The 19,421-nt window shown below is 36.7% G+C and overlaps 1 protein-coding gene across 3 annotated transcripts in view; it reads right to left on the bottom strand.

Moving 5' to 3' along the window:
* The window catches only part of Dhc62B (Dynein heavy chain at 62B), a 112,776-nt gene that overhangs the window by 77,491 nt on the left and 15,864 nt on the right, over nucleotides 1-19,421 (bottom strand). For 2 of the 3 annotated variants that reach the window (XM_074142796.1, XM_074142797.1), the window contains exons 12-20: nucleotides 17,132-17,251; nucleotides 16,911-17,044; nucleotides 14,557-14,722; nucleotides 13,193-13,347; nucleotides 8,052-8,159; nucleotides 7,853-7,965; nucleotides 7,086-7,237; nucleotides 2,160-2,335; nucleotides 315-543 (exon numbers count right to left, since the gene is read on the bottom strand). In XM_074142796.1, the coding sequence (XP_073998897.1) occupies nucleotides 315-543; nucleotides 2,160-2,335; nucleotides 7,086-7,237; nucleotides 7,853-7,965; nucleotides 8,052-8,159; nucleotides 13,193-13,347; nucleotides 14,557-14,722; nucleotides 16,911-17,044; nucleotides 17,132-17,251 (1,353 nt within the window). Of the gene's footprint in view, nucleotides 1-314; nucleotides 544-2,159; nucleotides 2,336-7,085; nucleotides 7,238-7,852; nucleotides 7,966-8,051; nucleotides 8,160-13,192; nucleotides 13,348-14,556; nucleotides 14,723-16,910; nucleotides 17,045-17,131; nucleotides 17,252-17,859; nucleotides 18,123-19,421 lie in introns of those variants that run through there. The other variant, XM_074142798.1, reaches the window with a different exon arrangement.

Genomic DNA, 19,421 nt, shown 5'->3' with positions numbered 1-19,421 from the left:
GATTTGATTAACTTTAATTTGATTAAATTAATTACTATTAATTTATTAATTAACTTTACTAATATTAATTATTTATTAATTATTATTATTATATGTATTATTAATTAACTTAAATTTAATTTGAATTGATAGATTAACCAAAAATGCCAAAGAGCATTTTTCATTGGTGCCCCCAAAATGTTGATGAGTCTCTGGTTAGGTGTGGACTACTGAAACAAAACAGTGTTTCCATAACAGCTGAAGGATGAACTCGTTGGATGGCTGGATAGACAGACGTAACAAACAAAAAAATGGATTTTTCCAGAACGACTTACCTGTATGAGCCACAGCTCGACTCGACCTCCAGCCTCCTTGGTCGAAATATTGGACACATAATGCACCTCTTCACCCTCATCGCTGAACATAGAATATATATTGAGACTTTTATCGAATCCAAGCTTAGCGATCCCTTCAAAACAGGATTTTAAATATGGCTGTACTCTCAAGGGATTTTCAGTTTCGGAGAGTATCTCCAACATTCCGTCATTTGACATAAAGAAGAATCTAAAAAACAGTACAAAAAAAAAATCTTGTGATAACGCTCACCTTACTGTAACTTATAGCTTCTGCTTATAATCAATGTAAACTCCTGATTTGTCCTGAACGAAAGTGCTAGGTATACATTTTATTAGCTTATCTTCAAAGCAAGAAAAGATCAAGATACTGCACTTGCGGTTGTTCAATTACCTGAAAGAACTTTGGTCAGAAAAGCTGGTGTTTAAATTACCACGCAAGCACAAATTTCGCTTTGTTCACGGATTTCCTTCTTCAAGAAAAACCGAAAATAAAAGCAATAACGGACAAAAGTGATGCTTGTTGACTTCAACGATAAGGATTTCGATTCCATTGCAGCAACATGTGCATAGATACAGTTTAATATCTGCCCTACAACTGCTGACCGCAAGTAGGGAGATAGCTTTTTATTTGTTGTTACTTGTATACTGCTAATAATACGGAGTTTAAATGACCATTGGAAAGCATTTGATGATTAATTATTTTTTTATATTTTCTGAGTGTTTTTAGTATCCGTTGGAGGAAGATGGCTGTTTGATGATACATTTGATTGGCCTCATCAAGGTGAACATTTTGTATACAGGGTGTCCCAAGCTATATGGATAACGACTTTTTCTCGGAAACTAAGATAGGTAGAAGAAATCTAAAAAATACGTGTTCCCTTAGTTTTTTGTTAGAAATCCAAATTTAATTTGTAAATTTTTTTCGGTGCTTCCAGAAGCGAGATACAGGCACCAACTTCATTTTTTCAAATAGGAAGGTGCGGTTTTTATTTCAGCAATAGATTCCTCTATTTTTTTTAAGAAAAATTTACTTGAACGGTTTTTTTCTGTGAGCGATATTTTAGAAGTTATGAATGAAAACATGATTCTTATAAGAAATTTCAAAATGATAATATTATAACGGTTTTTTGATTGAATAAAAAGAAAAGTACTATTTTATTATAAATTTTACTCCTCATTAATATTACAGATCATGCTCAAAATGGCCTCCACCATTAGTGATGCATAGACATGGTCGTACTCAAACACCCAAGACTCGTCACCAGTAATGGGGATTCCAGAACTCATTTTGGGACAGTCGAAAACATTCAAACGGCTATTCCAGTATCGGAGTTCGAGCACTGCTATGAGGAGTGGAAGAAACGTCTCCAGCGCTGTGTGGCTTCAGTAGGAAGTTATTTTGAAGGTGAGAATATAGAATTGTAATTCTTTTTTAATAATTTTTTTTTAAAAAAATCAGTCTCATTACTTAATTTACAGACCTCGTACCTAAAACTGGTGGGGAGTGTGCTAATACAGTTAGTGGATCTGTTCTCTCTACTAATTTTATTCTCTCTAAATTTGAGAGCATGTCAGCAGACATCAAGAGCATTAAAGACAATATTATCGACAATAAACAAGAAAATAAGAATATTATTTTAAAAAAAAGTGGATTCATTTGAAAACAACATGAAGCAAGGATTTGTATACAAGGCCACTTTTAAATGCTGACACAAAGCTTCTTAGCACTAACCGAAAATCAAAAACAAATTTCATTTTTTATAAGATCAAACAAATATTTTTATTTTAGAAGATCAAGTCATCAGAATGATTAGTTTTACTAACCTAGGGAAGAAAAGTCTCTTCTTTTCCAGGTATCTGTTCACACCGACATTAATCAAACCCAAGTTGTGTCGACATATCTTTAGTTTCTCTTTTACCTCACCTTTCTTCATCATGTTCAAGACAGATGGGTCGTCAACAACACCACTCAAGATGCCTTCATAGATGCCATTCAGATCCTGTTTTAACATGATATTCAACATAAAATACCTAAATACCTTAGCGGATATCTCCATTGTTACACCTACCTTAATGGAGGGCAAGCTAAGAACGTGAAAATTCAGAGAAATGTAATTGTAGCTGACGGTTAGAGGCAAGAACTGCAAAGAAAGACTAAGATTCGATCTTAGTCTGGTCCTGGTCTGGGACTTGAAATTAATTTAACCCAATTAAAAAAAAAAAAGAGTGTAAAATATGTTAGAATTTGTCATTGCCCACTACATCTGATCGGTATTTCGACGTAAAGCCTGCTGGAAAAAATTGACATTACTTCACACCACAGAAGTAAGCTGGTACAAATAGAAGTAGAGTGTAATCTGATAAGGAGGACACCTATAAAATCCAGCCCTGGATGTTTCAACTAAGATAGATCTTTTTCTGTTTATTCATTGCAAAAACAAATGAAATAAAAGGAAATATGAGCTAGTTAGGCCAGGGTAATGGAGTTTTCCGATAAGGAGAACAACAATACAGCCCAGTACTAGATGTTAGATCAAAAAATGATCTTTTTTCTATACACATATTGCGAAAAACGAATGAAATACATATACGGAAACTTGAGTTAGTTTAGGACTGATAAAGAGTGTCTCTCGGTAAGGCGAACAATTATACAGGCCAGCATTTGATCTTACAAAAATGGAAGATATTTTTCTATTCACTAAATTCGATAAAAGAAGGAAATACAACTAAATGTGAGTTAGTTAGAAAAGAAACCGTTTGTCTTACTGTAAGGCGAACGATATACACGCCAATACTAGATGTTAAAACCAAGGTAGACATTTTTCTATTCACTTATTGCAAAAACGAAAGAAATATAAGGAAATATGAGTTATTTTTAGGCAGATGCAGGGTGTTTTCCGGTAAGGAGAACAACTATAAAGAACAGCACTAAATGTTACAAACTAAGGTAATCTTCTTCTGTTTATTCATTGCAAAAAATGAAGAAAGCGTAAGGAAATGTCAGCTAGTTAGGCATGAAAACTGTTGTCGTCCTGTAAGGAGAACACTAAAGAGACCTGCCCTGGATGTAACAACTAAGGTAGATCTTTTTCTTCTATTTCATCAAGGAAATATAAGGAATTTGAGTTAGTTTAGGCAGATGTAGTGTTTTCCGGTAACGAGAACAACCATACAGACTAGCCCTGGATGTTAGAACCAGAGATGGGTTAAAATATAATCAGTTAAATTTCAATTGAATTAAAACAAAATTTAAATTTAATCATTAATTAAAATGTTTAATCATAAAAAAATTAAAATAAAAAATCAGAATTTTAATTGATTGAATAAAATTCCAAATTTTGTTTTAATCATTTTGGACGATTAAATTTTGTTTTATAACCACAACTTTGCCAATGGTTGAACCAGGATCGGGCCAGTGTATCTTAATTTTGTCTAGCTGGTGCCTCATCACCATCAATATTATCACTGTTCTCAAACTCGGCATCAACACTCTACCAACCATCTGCCTCATCTCCATCAATATTATCACTTTACTAAAACATAGCACCTTCATTCTACCAATACGAGTGCCATCAATTTTAGAAAGTGCTTGGAGAATTAGGAAAAACTTTATAGGTGGCAGTTTAGTGGCAAATCCAAGGTTAGTTCAATGTAACATACGAGGGTCGTTTGAAAAGTCCGTGCAAAAATAAAAACTACTTAATTTTTTGGGGTAAACCTTTTTTATTTTTCAACATAGTCTCCTTTTAGGCTTATACACTTCGTCCAACGCTGCTCTAGTTTGTTGATCCCTTCCGAATAATAGGATTAATCCAAGTCTGAAAAATAGCCATTCGTTTCTGCAATCACCTCCTCGTTTGAATAAAATCTTTTTCCCGCCAGCCATTTCTTCATATTGGGGAACAAATAGTAGTCCGAGGGAGCCAAGTTTGGAGAATAGGGGGGATGTGAAACGAGTTGGAACCCTATTTCCATTAATTTTGCGACCACAACTGCTGAGGTGTGAGCTCACCACCCGTTGTCGTGATGGAAAAGGACTTTTTTGTGGGCCAATCGTGAGCGTTTTTCTTGCAGCTCGGTTTTCAAACGGTCCAATAACGATGAATAATATGCACCTGTAATAGTTTTACCCTTTTCCAGATAGTCGATGAGGATTATTCCTTGCGAATCCCAAAAGACAGTCGCCATAATCTTTCCGGCCGAAGGAACGGTCTTCACCTTTTTTGGCGCAGATTCCCCCTTGGTAACACATTGTTTAGATTGTTCTTTGGTCTCAGGAGTGTAGTGATGTATCCGTGTTTCATCTACAGTGACGAAACGACGCTTAAAGTCCTGCGGATTCTTCTGGAACAGCTGCAAACCGTCCTTGCAACACTTCACACGATTTCGTTTTTGGTCAAGCGTGAGCAATAGCGGCACCCATCTTGCGGATAGCTTTGTCATGTCCAAATGTTGATGCAAAATATTATGTACCCGTTCATTCGAGATGCCCACAGCACTAGCAATCTCACGCACCTTCACTCTTCTGTCATCCATCACCATATCACGGATTTTATCAATGATTTCTGGAGTAGTAACCTCAACAGGGCGTCCAGAACGTTCAGCGTCACTTGTGCCCATATGGCCACTCCGAAAATTTTGAAACCACTTATAAACTGTTCTAATCGAAGGTGCAGAGTCACCATAATGTTTATCAAGCTTCTCTTTAGTCTCCTGAGGCGTTTTGCCTTTCATAAAGTAGTGTTTAATCAACACACGAAATTCTTTTTCGTCCATTTTTTGAAAATCACTCGACTTCCTCGATTCAAACGAATGCCAAACACAAAGAAATAGACCGATCTGGCTGAAACTTGGTGTGTGTTCTTCCAAGAGATGCTACTAACTAAACATAACCTCGATACGCGCCAGTGGTGCTATCTCTCTGATTTTGCACGGACTTTTCAAACGACTCTCGTAAAGTGAGAATTACTGTATGTATGCATAAGACTAAAATAATTACAAATTAACTGAGTAATGTAGCCATACGTGACGAATAACGTCCAACAAAACAAGATTCCACCAGAGTGAAATGGCAAAGGTGAAAAAGAAGTAGCTCAAAATTTATATTACTAACATGGAGATGAGTAGTAGATAGATTGACAAAATAATAGATTAATACATGAATAGGTTACATGAATGCGGTAAAAAATAAGTTAAATATGAGTGTAGAAGGGTCCTATATAAGTCTAGTGAGTCGTCAACATGGTTAAAAGTGAATTTAGAAACTGCATTTATGTTTACAGAAATTGCCACTAGAGTACTCCACCGGATGGAGTATAAAGTAAGCTTACAGCCCATATAATGGCGGCTTACAAGTCTTCAATATGCCCATTTCTCTTTTATCTATTTTACGATTAAACTATACAAATTCTCAAGTTTTTTGTTTTTGTTAACGATAATTGTGTAAAACATCAAGTATTATTCCAAAAGAAATGTTATTTAACGTATTTTTAAAGGGAATGTTTTTTCTTGTTTAATTCGAAAGTTTATCAAATACCTATGGGAGAAATGTTGGGGAAAAAATTTGTAATTACTTATTTCATTGAAATTATTAGCTTCAAAGTATTGACCAATCACAATGTAGTATGGTTGCCCACGTCCAGGGTAACCACGCCCAGTCCAATAAAAACGATTCATGGCTGGTCAAAGCGTGTTTTTAAACCTTTCACTTATTTTTTTAAATCTTTTATTATTTTCTCATATTTTAATAAAAAAAAATTAATTTTAGAAATCATATTAATCTTAGGCAAATATTGAGGAAAAAATGCTAACAAATTATTTTTTAAAAATTCCGAACTATCAAGAACATTTTTATTGAATAAAGTTCGTTTTCGAATAGTTTCCGTCAATATTCGACTGTTTCACTTTACTTTCTCATGAAAAGAATCTCGAATGAAAACTCACATGACTTTTTATTACCATAATTTACGAATATAATTGAATTTTATTGTAACTTAGAATTGCATAATAAAAAGAAAAAAGAGATCAAATTAATGATACTGTTGATAGGATGCAACACATTCCCTCTGAACCAAACTATTAATTAAGAAAAAATGACTGACATTTAAGCTTAAGTACACGTGGAGCAACAGCCGCTCGATTTTAATACCTCTATCAATAAAACGTAAAATGAACCGCTAACCATGCATGAATTAGACAATACCTTACAGAAATGTAAAGACTCTGCCCCAAGGGTGGATGGAATCTTGTACGCAACGCAATCCCAACCCTATAGCAAACAATCCTTTACCCTTAGGTAGATCATCCCCAATCACTACCGTCCCTAGTGCCATTAATCTCCAACTCTCTCTATCCTCAACTCCCCACAATAGATATAACGGCGGAAAACTCGGCATGGAAATGGGCACAGATTAATGAAAGTTGACTTCTGGGGAGCAGATTACACTGCCAAGGTAGAAAGCCTAGGGTGACCAATGAAAAAAAGCGAATTAGAATTTAATTTTATTAAATCAATAATCAAATCTAAAAGATAGAAAGAAAGCATTGATCATGTACAATTTTCGAGTTAGAGTTTTTGTCCTTATTGAGTTCCCCTCAGTCAGAAAATGTAGTTTTGTGAAAATCCTCCCCTAGGCAAAAAGATAGTTTACAACAATCCACCATGATAGACTATATTATGTTTATTCAATTTATCATTGAATGGTAAAAGTAAAGTAAATGCATTACGTTGTTCCTGCTCTCAGAACTTACCTTGTACAAGACACTTTCCCTCGGCATCTGATGGGCGATATCTGGTGACGTAAATATAGGATATAGATGCAGCCATTCGATTTGCACGTAGCTCCAGTCTTCAAGACAGGTATTCAGATCTGACAACATGTCAAACCAGCTTCGTACTTCGGCTGAAACGGAGACATATGTTAGATTAGAATTATATAAATTAGCTATTGTAATATGTGTTTTTTTTGCTAGCCAAAATAGCGGTTACTCTATTTTTTTTGTTTTTTAAGGCTGATTTTTGTCTGGCAATCACAAATCAGCTTTGTGTGCCTTTTGTCGTTTAGTCAACCCTTACTTGACTTTCATACTGTAAATGTTTCTTAAGGAGATTTATTTTGGAATGAAACTGGTACGTATACATTTCGCTGGCAAATTTTTTTAGCAATCTTCACAATTTTTAAAAATATCGTCAAATGGAAGCTTTATATATTTTATTTATTAGGGGAAATATTTATACTTAGTTGTTATGTGGGATTTACTATGTACTTAAGTGATATATATATTTTTTTTAGTATAGATACACACTAATAACTGCGTCAAATGTTCAGGCTCCATCTAATAAACAAACACTAATAGTGGGCAAAATTGGCTGTATGATTGTTTACAAAACTCACTGAGATTAATAACTTTTCTTAATAACGCAAAATTGCTTCAGTTTTTATGGAATTAACTGGACAATTTCTAGGTTCTTGATGTTATTTTTATAAAATACTTATATCAAAATAAAATTATCTTACTTTCAATTGGTTTGACATAGGCAGAACCTCGCATGGTCAGGGTCTTCACAATGTGATCGTCAAGTAATATTTGAATATCTTCAATACTGCCCAGGATTCTAATTTTATGTTCCCTGCGTGAACAGAAACTTATAATGAGTACAAGTACAACGTTGAAAATACGTTTGCTACTATTTTTGTTGGATGAGGCTATACTTACCCATAGACGCCGACAGTGAACTTGACAATGTCCCATTCCTTCTTCATCTTGATGAACTGTTCTAACAGCGTGCTTTCCTTCGTCGCCATCACGCTGATGGTCTCAATGCTGCAATACAGATACAAACCTCAACTTCAAGCAACTTACAAACTGCAGCGATTTTCGGTTACTACAGTGTAATCAGCTATTCTAACGACCGGGTTGCACCGTACCATGGTTATTATATAGTATTCATGATTGTACATATTATATAGTACTATAGCAGTTATTATATAGTATTCATGATTGTACATATTATATAGTACTATAGCAGTTATTATATAGTATTCATGATTGTACATATTATATAGTACTATAGCAGTTATTATATAGTATTCATGATTGTACATATTATATAGTACTATAGCAGTTATTATATAGTATTCATGATTGTACATATTATATAGTACTATAGCAGTTATTATATAGTATTCATGATTGTACATATTATATAGTACTATAGCAGTTATTATATAGTATTCATGATTGTACATATTATATAGTACTATAGCAGTTATTATATAGTATTCATGATTGTACATATTGTAAAGTTTTTCCAAAAAAACTTTACTTACACAACTAGTGCCTGCGACTAGTTATTTTAATATGTGGGTTTGATTAAATAATAAAACTCGCTAAAGTTGTAAGTAATAACCTGATTTATTAACACATTACCTTTACTCACATTAACATTTACTATCAACTAACGCTATTCATTACAGTCACCATTTACAACAGTCACAACAGTCTACTGTTACTTATTCACTACGTAACGCCACAAAACTGTTCCACGACTGACCCCTGGTCCACACTGCACCGAATTGCGCTAGACTCAACCGCACTAGCAAAGCTCTACTCACGAACTGATTACCTGCCCAACTGGCTAACACTGAAGCACTCCGTAACACTGACTCTCCAAGACTAACTCATAAACTTGACTAATAACTATCAACTCTAATAACTCCTTAAAACTTGCTTAAAAACTGCTTAAAAACTTGATTCAAAACTCTTCTTAAAAACTCGATTAAAAACTGACTTTTCCAGCTGTGTCGGCCTCCTTTTAACTGCGTGCCTCCCTCCAACTGGGACTGCCCTCCTCCAACTCTCTGAGCATAAGTTTCCACGCCTTCCTGATGTTCATTGGCTGGAGAAAACATACTGCCACCACCTCAGCTGTGAGCCGCCTCCTCCCATTCTCTGTCTCTCTCCAACTCCGGCTGTCTCACTCTCACCTGTCAATCACTGGCTGGGAAACACATATGCCACCACCCCAACTGAGGCCTTTCTCTTAGCTGGCTTTTACACAGGTCACTAACTCCTTGAACAATCTAGCCCTTTCCTTTCTAGTTCAGGTATAGACCGGCCCTTTTGTCTACACAGTGGTGGCCTGATACCGACTTTGGTCGCTTAACCCCTAGAACAATCTAGGCCTTTCTTTTCTGCCACAAGTAGATACCGCCCTTTTGTTAATGCAGTGGCGGCCTGTTACTGACTTCGGTCGCTCAACCCCTAGAACAATCTAGGCCTTTTTTCTCTGCCCAGGTCAACTTCGTTACACTGCCCCCCTCTTAGAACTGTTCGTCCCGAACAGAAGTCTCTTTCGTGACGTAGGGGAGTAATCGGTCTAAGTGTACTACCTTCATTTTGGATCTGGGCGTGCGTTGAATCCGTTACACCAGGTCGTTGAGCCGACAGGCAATGGTGCAAGATCCTTCCCAGCAACTTAGGAGGTTTTCCCTTTTTGCGGACACGTTTATACGACCGAACTTTCTCACCTCTCTGGAACGTTCTTCTAATGCCCTGCCTGTCACACGATGTCTTCGTCCGGTCGCTGTCCAGTCTTTTCCTGCCGCGTACCTTTCCACGTGCAGCTCTCCACTTCCGGCGAAGTTCCGCAACGTAGCCGCTCACGTCCGATTCGTCCGTCTCTGGGCTGCCAAATAAAACGTCACTGGGTAGTCGACGCTCCCTGCCAAACACAATGCTTGCAAGCATTCGCTCTGCGGTCTCTGGAACTGCTGGACGGTACGCCATCATTATAGGGGGTGTGTGTACGTCCCTGTTCTCCTGTTGATCTTTCCCCAAAGTCCTCTGATGGCCTCCTAGAGTCTTGTTGAGTTGCTCCACCATGCCGTCAGAGTGAGGGTGTAGCGGCGTTGTCCTTTTCCTCCTGACGCCGAGGATCTGGTAGACCGCCGATGCCGGTGACGAGTCCTGACCTGCTAAGTCGTGGGCCTCTGCCCCCTTACTGAAGTGGTCCTTCACAACCGGAATGTTGCGTATCTCTCTTCTGGAATCAGGAGAAGGTCCTGCCATATCGAAGGCTATCCTCTTGAGCGGTAACCCAACCTTGTCCTGCCACAGGGCGCCATTGGTTTTCCGGCTGGTTCCCTTTCTTGCTACCCACTCGGTGCTACGACTACCCCAGTCTACACCGTCCTCGTGGTAGCCTACCAAAGAGAACCGCTGCCTCCGCTTGGCCCATGCCCTCTTCACTCCAAGGTGACTCCCGGTGATACCTTCGTGAATTCCCGACAGCTCCTCTTCTTTCCTGTCCACACTTTTCCGGTCTCGCGACAAAATGCCCATTTCAATGGCGAGCGAATTCCGCTGGGCACAGTAGCTCGGTACTTCCCGACTGCTGGGGACCACTTTCCGGACCGCTTCCTTCTGACACTTGAGCACAGGCCCCGTGTCCTCACCCAGAAGTTGTTTTTCCCTGGTCGCTTCAGGGCTCCATTCCACTCCTGGTTGAACAATAATGGTACTCTTACCTCGGTCTTGCTCTTCCTGTCCGCTGCAGTTTTCCAGCGCTCCTATGCTTTCTTTTGACCACGCAGATTCTTGAACTTCTACAAGGCTATTTCTTCCTTTAACCTGGTCAAGTTCACCTGTACATTCCGACCTGCTATCTGCGTCATCCTTCCTGCCTTCGTCTTCTTCTTGGATGTTGTCTGCTTCTAGGACCTTTTCACCTTTTATTCCGTCATGGCCTGTTTTCATCTCGTCCTGCCAGTTTCTCATATCTTCTATCATTTCGTCTTTCCACTTCCTATGATCTTCTTTTATCTCCTTCATCATTGCTATTAACTCTTCCATGCTGGGCTTCTTAGTACTCACGGGCATACAACACTCGTCGGTTTTCTAGAACTTCCAGCAATTTACCCGATCTAATAAAATCAACACTTACTCGTCTAGCGGTTTTACTATATCCCACTTCTGACACCAATGTAAAGTTTTTCCAAAAAAACTTTACTTACACAACTAGTGCCTGCGACTAGTTATTTTAATATGTGGGTTTGATTAAATAATAAAACTCGCTAAAGTTGTAAGTAATAACCTGATTTATTAACACATTACCTTTACTCACATTAACATTTACTATCAACTAACGCTATTCATTACAGTCACCATTTACAACAGTCACAACAGTCTACTGTTACTTATTCACTACGTAACGCCACAAAACTGTTCCACGACTGACCCCTGGTCCACACTGCACCGAATTGCGCTAGACTCAACCGCACTAGCAAAGCTCTACTCACGAACTGATTACCTGCCCAACTGGCTAACACTGAAGCACTCCGTAACACTGACTCTCCAAGACTAACTCATAAACTTGACTAATAACTATCAACTCTAATAACTCCTTAAAACTTGCTTAAAAACTGCTTAAAAACTTGATTCAAAACTCTTCTTAAAAACTCGATTAAAAACTGACTTTTCCAGCTGTGTCGGCCTCCTTTTAACTGCGTGCCTCCCTCCAACTGGGACTGCCCTCCTCCAACTCTCTGAGCATAAGTTTCCACGCCTTCCTGATGTTCATTGGCTGGAGAAAACATACTGCCACCACCTCAGCTGTGAGCCGCCTCCTCCCATTCTCTGTCTCTCTCCAACTCCGGCTGTCTCACTCTCACCTGTCAATCACTGGCTGGGAAACACATATGCCACCACCCCAACTGAGGCCTTTCTCTTAGCTGGCTTTTACACAGGTCACTAACTCCTTGAACAATCTAGCCCTTTCCTTTCTAGTTCAGGTATAGACCGGCCCTTTTGTCTACACAGTGGTGGCCTGATACCGACTTTGGTCGCTTAACCCCTAGAACAATCTAGGCCTTTCTTTTCTGCCACAAGTAGATACCGCCCTTTTGTTAATGCAGTGGCGGCCTGTTACTGACTTCGGTCGCTCAACCCCTAGAACAATCTAGGCCTTTTTTCTCTGCCCAGGTCAACTTCGTTACAATATTATATAGTACTATAGCAGTTATTATATAGTATTCATGATTGTACATATTTTATAGTACTATAGCAGTTATTATATAGTATTCATGATTGTACATATTATATAGTACTATAGCAGTTATTATATAGTATTCATGATTGTACATATTATATAGTACTATAGCAGTTATTATATAGTATTCATGATTGTACATATTATATAGTACTATAGCAGTTATTATATAGTATTCATGATTGTACATATTATATAGTACTATAGCAGTTATTATTTAGTATTCATGACAGCCACACCTCAATAATATTTTTCACTTTTCGGCAAAAATTATTTCAGAATATCTCAACAAACTTGTTTAAAGGTTAGATGAGGAGAATATCTTTTGCTTTTCATGTGCACTTATTTCTCACAATTAAATAGGGAAAATAGAGAGAAATGCGATGATTGTATTAAAATATCAGTTAAATTTTCGTTTTCAATTAAAGCCTTTATCTCTGTCTCATAAATTAGTTCAATAATTCAATAATTATAATTCTCACTCTCCATCTGACTGTAATTCTTAAAAGATGAATGGTATTACATGTGAAACCAAAGTGGCATATGTCCGCCTAAAAAACAACCGCTAATCCAGTCTTTCCATCTATTCTGAAATTCTGGAGTCCCCTTGGTGTTATACAGGCAGTGGATTTTTACCTTTTACTAATTGAGGAATCTTGACAATTATCCAGTAAAGTGCATTTTCTACTAATGGATTCTGATAGAAACCGAATGTGGTGGTTTTATCAAAATGGAATACCAAGTTTGAACTGCCTGTGATTTTCGTTTTTGAAAAGTTACACATTATAAATATACTAAGATGGCTTACCTTTCAATATATTGTTCAATCCCAAGTTCCAGAAATTCCCTCAAAGATTTTGGCACTGACGGGCTGATTTGAAATCCAACTATTGCGGTCATATCTTCCCAGTGACGCCTTTGCAGCGCTGGACTGCAGACAGCAGCAAACACTGGCAGACAATGCTGAAATTTTTAGAAATATGTAGTATATTATTGTTCATTATATTTCTACCCAAAACAGTTTCCCCTGGAGTTATATTGAGATTGGAATTCCAAATAATTCAATTCAGTTAAGACTAGATTGTACTAGAAACCTGGAAGAAATATCTTCACCCAAGGAAATACTTCTAGAAATGCCAGGTCATCTGGAGATTTTGGGAAAGTGAGGAGGTGGATAGGTTGGTGCCAAATGATTGCCGCCATTTATTGGTGCCGACTGTTGGAGCTTCTTGGACACTGTACAGTTTCTGGCAAGAACTGTTTCACATTTATCTCTGTGCAGGCGGTTAGTTTTTGCTGTCCTCTCAACTGCTAGTTTGAGCCTTTACTAGGCAGTGGTTTGTATAAAAACTTTGTATTTTAGGGTCAAACTAGAGACTGTTTCTTTAGAATTTATGAGACAAGCAGCATACGCAAATCCACCTGATATCTGTTTGGTTTGAACGCAAGGATTAGCACGGAATAGACTGTTTTAACTTTAACTTATTGTCCAGAGGTTTGAGAAGTTGGGAGTTTTAAGTAGGTTCAAATCGGAGTATTGGGACAACTCCATAGGACGCAGACAAGCATTGGGTAGCCCCGGCAACTTTGCTCACACGCCATATCAATGTATAAAAGTAAGGTAAGGTGAAGTAATGCCTATTTTTTCAGGCGAAGTTTACGTCCAATTAGGTATTTAAGGGATGAAAAAAGAGACAGTTTTATTTTATTTTTAATTCTTGTTTTCTGACAATAGCTGCCCATGAAGCTATGGAAGCGTCAAGCCTCAGTTTATTAATAAAGTCCGCAAAGAAATAAGAGAAATTGGTCGTTGATCCATTACAACATGTGCCTAACTTCATTAACATGCTCTTCTAAAAAAAGAAACTTTCAAAATCTTTGTAGAAGAGTATGAAAGCTTCATTTCTTGGCGGATAGGACTAGCTTTAGAAGAGCTACATAGGAAATATGGCCCGAAGGACAAAACTTCATTTATCTTATTAGAGAATCACTGTACTTACAAACGAGCTATATAGATGGATTGAATTGGGATGGGAGTCGGTTTCTTGCCCGCCTTGCAACCAGGATCCTTAAATGTTATAACGTAGATGTGAGTTGTTTTCTTGGGGGATAACACAACAGGCTCAAAACTTGCCTAAGTATAGCTTCTACTAAGGTTACAGAATTGTATACCTTAATCTCCATCATTTTCTTCGTAACCTTGCTGATAAGTTTGACAGGCGCTGGCCATAAAGTAGAATCCGGATCGTCCACATAGCCTTTAAATCTTTTCGGATAGTTGTCAGCTACTTGCTGTTTGCAAACATTTTTATAGAATCTGTTAAAGGCATCTATATTTCTGCAATAAACAAAAGAATAGTTTTAACAGGTGTACAGTATGGACGGAGATATCAGGCAATAATGATATTCCAAATTATTTAGTAAACTGATGATATCGATCAGAAGCTGGACATTATAGCTAATGAAGTGCATATGAAGATGACTCGTTTAGAGTTAAAAAAAAAAAAAAATTTAAATTTCTTACTTTTTATCAATGTTCAAAATATAGCTTATCATGATAGACTACAAGATGTACCATTTTGCCAGCTTTGGACCCTTCAATCATACCATTTTATGGCTCTGCAGTCAAAAAACTGCTGCACTATAGTTTCAACTTCGACATGTTTTTTAAATTTTCTCCCGCAAAGAAAGTGCTTTTTGGATGACGAAACAGATAGAAGTCGGATGAAGCTGAGTTTGCATCACAAAGTCTGGCTCTGTGAAAGTGCTTCAACGCCATTTTTCCTTAATTTTTTTTAAATGAGTACTTGCTGATTTGTGTACCTTTTAGGCAGGGGCAGCTCTAGCTCGTGTAGCGCCCGTGTGCAATGAAACCCTGGCGCCCCCTAGGCCTGACCCCCCCCCCCACGGCTATAACTATTAACTTTGCCGTCGTAACAAGAAAGTTTTTTCATATTAAACTTCTAAACTTTAAATACGTGAAATAAGGTTTATTTCGAGTTGAAACAAAATGTTCGAAAAACGCTCGCGTTTGATAACTGCCGCCACCACGCTGGCTGGCCGCTTCTGTCATATCATTGTTGTACCATGATGGACCAAGACGATGCTCTTAGCTGTCTCAGGGAGTGCATCGCACACCCTGCACAATAGGTTAAGCCGCCCCTGCTTTTAGGGTTTAATCAACCTTTATACTTTAAGTTTTGGTTCAGGAGATTTTTGTATCTTTTGGACGGATTTTTTTGTCCCTTGGTTGGAAAAAATTTTTATATCTAGTGATTTACAGTAACTTCTCAATTAAATGTCCCATTCTAAATTATTCTTCATGCTAATTTTCATCCAAATCGGGTAAAGATTTACAGAGTTATCAGTAATAATAGGCCTCACTTGCGTGGGACAAACTCCCCAGCTTAAGATGTACAGCGTCGAGACTTCTAAAATTAAAACTTCGATTCAAATGACATTTCAGTCATGAAAATCGGTTCACGCGCCCATAATTAAAAATTATTGCAATACTTCCCCTTAATAATGGTAAGAGCCGAATTACGCTTTTAAGTTGCGTAGGTAAACCCTAAACCCTCCATACTCCCAAATTTTATCAAAATGGGGACAAGATTTACAGAGTTATTAGCAGTTATAATTTTGGACGGGGCTTTTCATATATGGGGCTAACTCCTCTCCCATTCGATGTACATCGTCAAGACCCACAATAGGCACACTACATGAAATTTCGAATCGAATGATACCTCATTCATGACAATCGGCTCACGCATTTAGCCGCTACGTTGTTTACAAAAAAGGTAACAACAAGAAGGACAAGAATAACAATTTCTGAAAATAACGTTTTTGCCCATTTTCGATAACGTTTTTCTCGAAATCTATTTGATCAACTTAACTGACTCAAATAAAGTAAACAACAATATGTTTTATATATTCTGGAATTCTCAAAATTTATTACAAAATGTTGGCCAACAGTACTTAAATAAATTCATTTCTTTTCAAGCTATAAGAATTCTTTCTGAAATAAGATTGGGTGGCTCTTATGTTATTAAATTTGAAAATCAATAATGTAATTTGTACAATCAAACCCCAAAGATCATTGTTTAATGTGCAATAAGAACGAGCCGGAAACATTAATTGTTTGTCAGCTGCCCAGTCTATGAAAGTTTTAGAATTCCACTCCATATAAACAAATATAATAATCCTAAAGAAGAACTTTGTAAATTAATTAATAATTTTGAAGAGAAAAATCATTATTTTAATTATTTAAAAAAGTTTTAAATCTAAGATCCTATACTTAACAAAATTTATAAAGTAAACATCTTAATATAGAATTTAACTTTTATTTCTATTACTTATTCCAGCAATTAAATTCTTTTATTTTATTTTATTCTGATCCTACCGGACAGTTTTAATAATACAATCGACAGTCGTCCATCTTTCCGAACATCACAGTGTGTTCTTAAAAACCACTCCAACTCCTTCTTAGAGCATAGCTCCTGAGCTAAGTAACTAAACTAAATACTCACTTTAAAAAATATTCTAATTTATCGTTAACTTCATCTGCACTTATATCAACCAGCGGTCCATTGATCCAGGAGTTGTAGCTGACCGACCATTCATGCGCGAATAAGATTAACTTTATGAATGGAGACACAATTGACTGCAAAGAAAAAGTAGACATGATGATACACGTAGACATTATTTATGTTCTTAATATTAATTGCGGGGATAAAACATTGATGTTTACCTTGATTTCATCCAGTTCGGGATATGTAGAGAGCGCTGTGTTGAAGTCGGTCTCCTCCTTGTTGATCCAGCGGACCCGCTCTTCGAACAGTTCCAGCATCCTGTCATACCTCAGAGCGAACTACAAACAAGTAATAGAGGTATTGGACTAATGCCAGGTTCTACAAAATTCGCTGCGTTTTATTTTTTCTGAATGTTAAAGCAGATTTTAAACAGTTTATTGTTTTTATCAACTATGCTCCTGTACTTGATCTATTTGGGATAAGGATAATCCTTATTTTAATATTCACTTTAGTATTTACCTAGAGTTTATTATTTAAGTTTTAAAATTTCTCAGAATAGGTTCGCAAGAGTTGTTGAAAGTGAATCTTAAGAACTAGAACATACTGGTTTGCGAAATGCAGAATTTTAGCGGTAATTTAATTTTTATTTATCAATAACACAGTCTTTAAAGTTTCTTCACAATATCTCGATAATATTATGGTGTAAATGTAGTCAATTTAATTATTTGTATATTATCTGTTCTAGCAGCATAGTTCTACTTTATGATTTGTCTTAAATTTCCTAATCTAATCATTCTCTGGCATACAGAAATTCACCAGTTGTTGGCTTCAATATAGGTCTACTATAAAAGTGGTTGGAAATCCTGTTATCAGAACCCAGATGTAACCAATAGTGAGAGAAAGTGAGATTGACTTGATTGATTGAAAGTAAAATTGACCGACTTACGTATTTGACGGCATATAAGACGCACCCTTATTTAGAAGGCCACACACAAGGAAAAAAAGTTTCAATAGTCCGCGCGACAGCGCGGTACCACAATAACTTAAAATGTGGTTTCTTTTAGTTCTCACGTTTCGTAAAAGCCAAATAAACAATCACTGAATGCAATTACCAAACATATTTTTATTAAGGAAAATTAACAAACGGCAAGCTATTTTGAACATGATATGTAAATTTCAATAATGAATAAATGAATGAACGGCAAGCAATCGATGTTGTACTATGTAGTGATGGGCTATTAGAGCGGACTCGTTCCACTGGAACGAGTCCGATGGTGGAACGAGTTGATTCAAATCCCTATTTTAAAAAAAAGTGATTCCGCCCCGCCCTAAAAAATTGAGGCAAATTAAAATGAAAATAATTAATACTGTAGTCGTTTACACTAAAATAAAACTGACTTAAGGCTACTATGTAGAAGTTCACTGACACATTCCAACTTGTAAGAGGAATCCACACCAAAATACAAAACCTGGCGAGCTTAAATACTAATGCTTGAAGAATAAAATAAGTTCGAAGGTTTTTTTAGAATATCAATTCTAAAATAATATTCATTTTATTATTTTGTTAATTTCTAAACAAAAGTAGGGGTCGATCTAAGACAGGGAGTCGAAGGAAAAATAATTTCGTACCCAATATAGCGAACCTTGCAAAGAAACACCAGGCACACCCATCTCATTAATTAAAAAGCAATGCTGTAGTTACTTTACTTATTATTTAATATTTTATTTTACATATAGAAAATACTGTGTGCCAAATCTTTAACTTAGCGGCTGGACGCTCTTTCTTTTATCTTCATTGGCGAAAGTTAAATCGTGTACATGTCATGACGACGATCAAAGTAATACTGAGCTAAAAAATAGTATTACCTAACTGGATTACTTACTGCTGTATCCCTCCCACTCTATCACCTACTTCACAAACATTCGTCGATTGGAAATGGGTTGTAGTTTAATATTCGTTTCATTTGAAAACAAAAAACATTATAACGCTTTCTCAAGATGTTTTTAATTTTTAAAAATTTGTTTTTGTCCATTACTCTTATAATATACGAAGAATTTCGAATAAAATATAATATACAAACACAGAATGATCTAGAGTGCAGGTGGAGTCAGTCGTCGTTGTCATGGTGATGGAACCGTTTAACGACTCCGGCCCAACACCAGCAATTTCATTGGTTAAATCCACTGGAATTGGTGGAGTCAAATCCGGAGTGATTTAAATCCTTTTGAAACCGGACTCGTTCCATTTTTTCGTTCACTGAATCTAGTCAATAGAAAATGCTGGAGCTGGAACCGGAGTCGTTAAACGGTTCCATCACCATGACAACGACGACTGACTCCACCTGCATTCTAGATCATTTGTGTTTGTACATTATATTTTATTTGAAATTCTTCGTATTTTACAAGAGTAATGGACAAAAACAAATTTTTAAAACTTAAAAACATATTGAGAAAGCGTTATAATGTTTTTTGTTTTCAAATGAAACAAATATTTAACTAAAACCAACT

Source organism: Rhodnius prolixus, unplaced genomic scaffold (genome assembly GCF_049639745.1).
Source record: "Rhodnius prolixus isolate KJV_2025 unplaced genomic scaffold, Rpr scaffold_12, whole genome shotgun sequence".
NCBI lineage: Eukaryota > Metazoa > Arthropoda > Insecta > Hemiptera > Reduviidae > Rhodnius > Rhodnius prolixus.
This window is presented reverse-complemented; position numbering and strand designations above follow the sequence as displayed.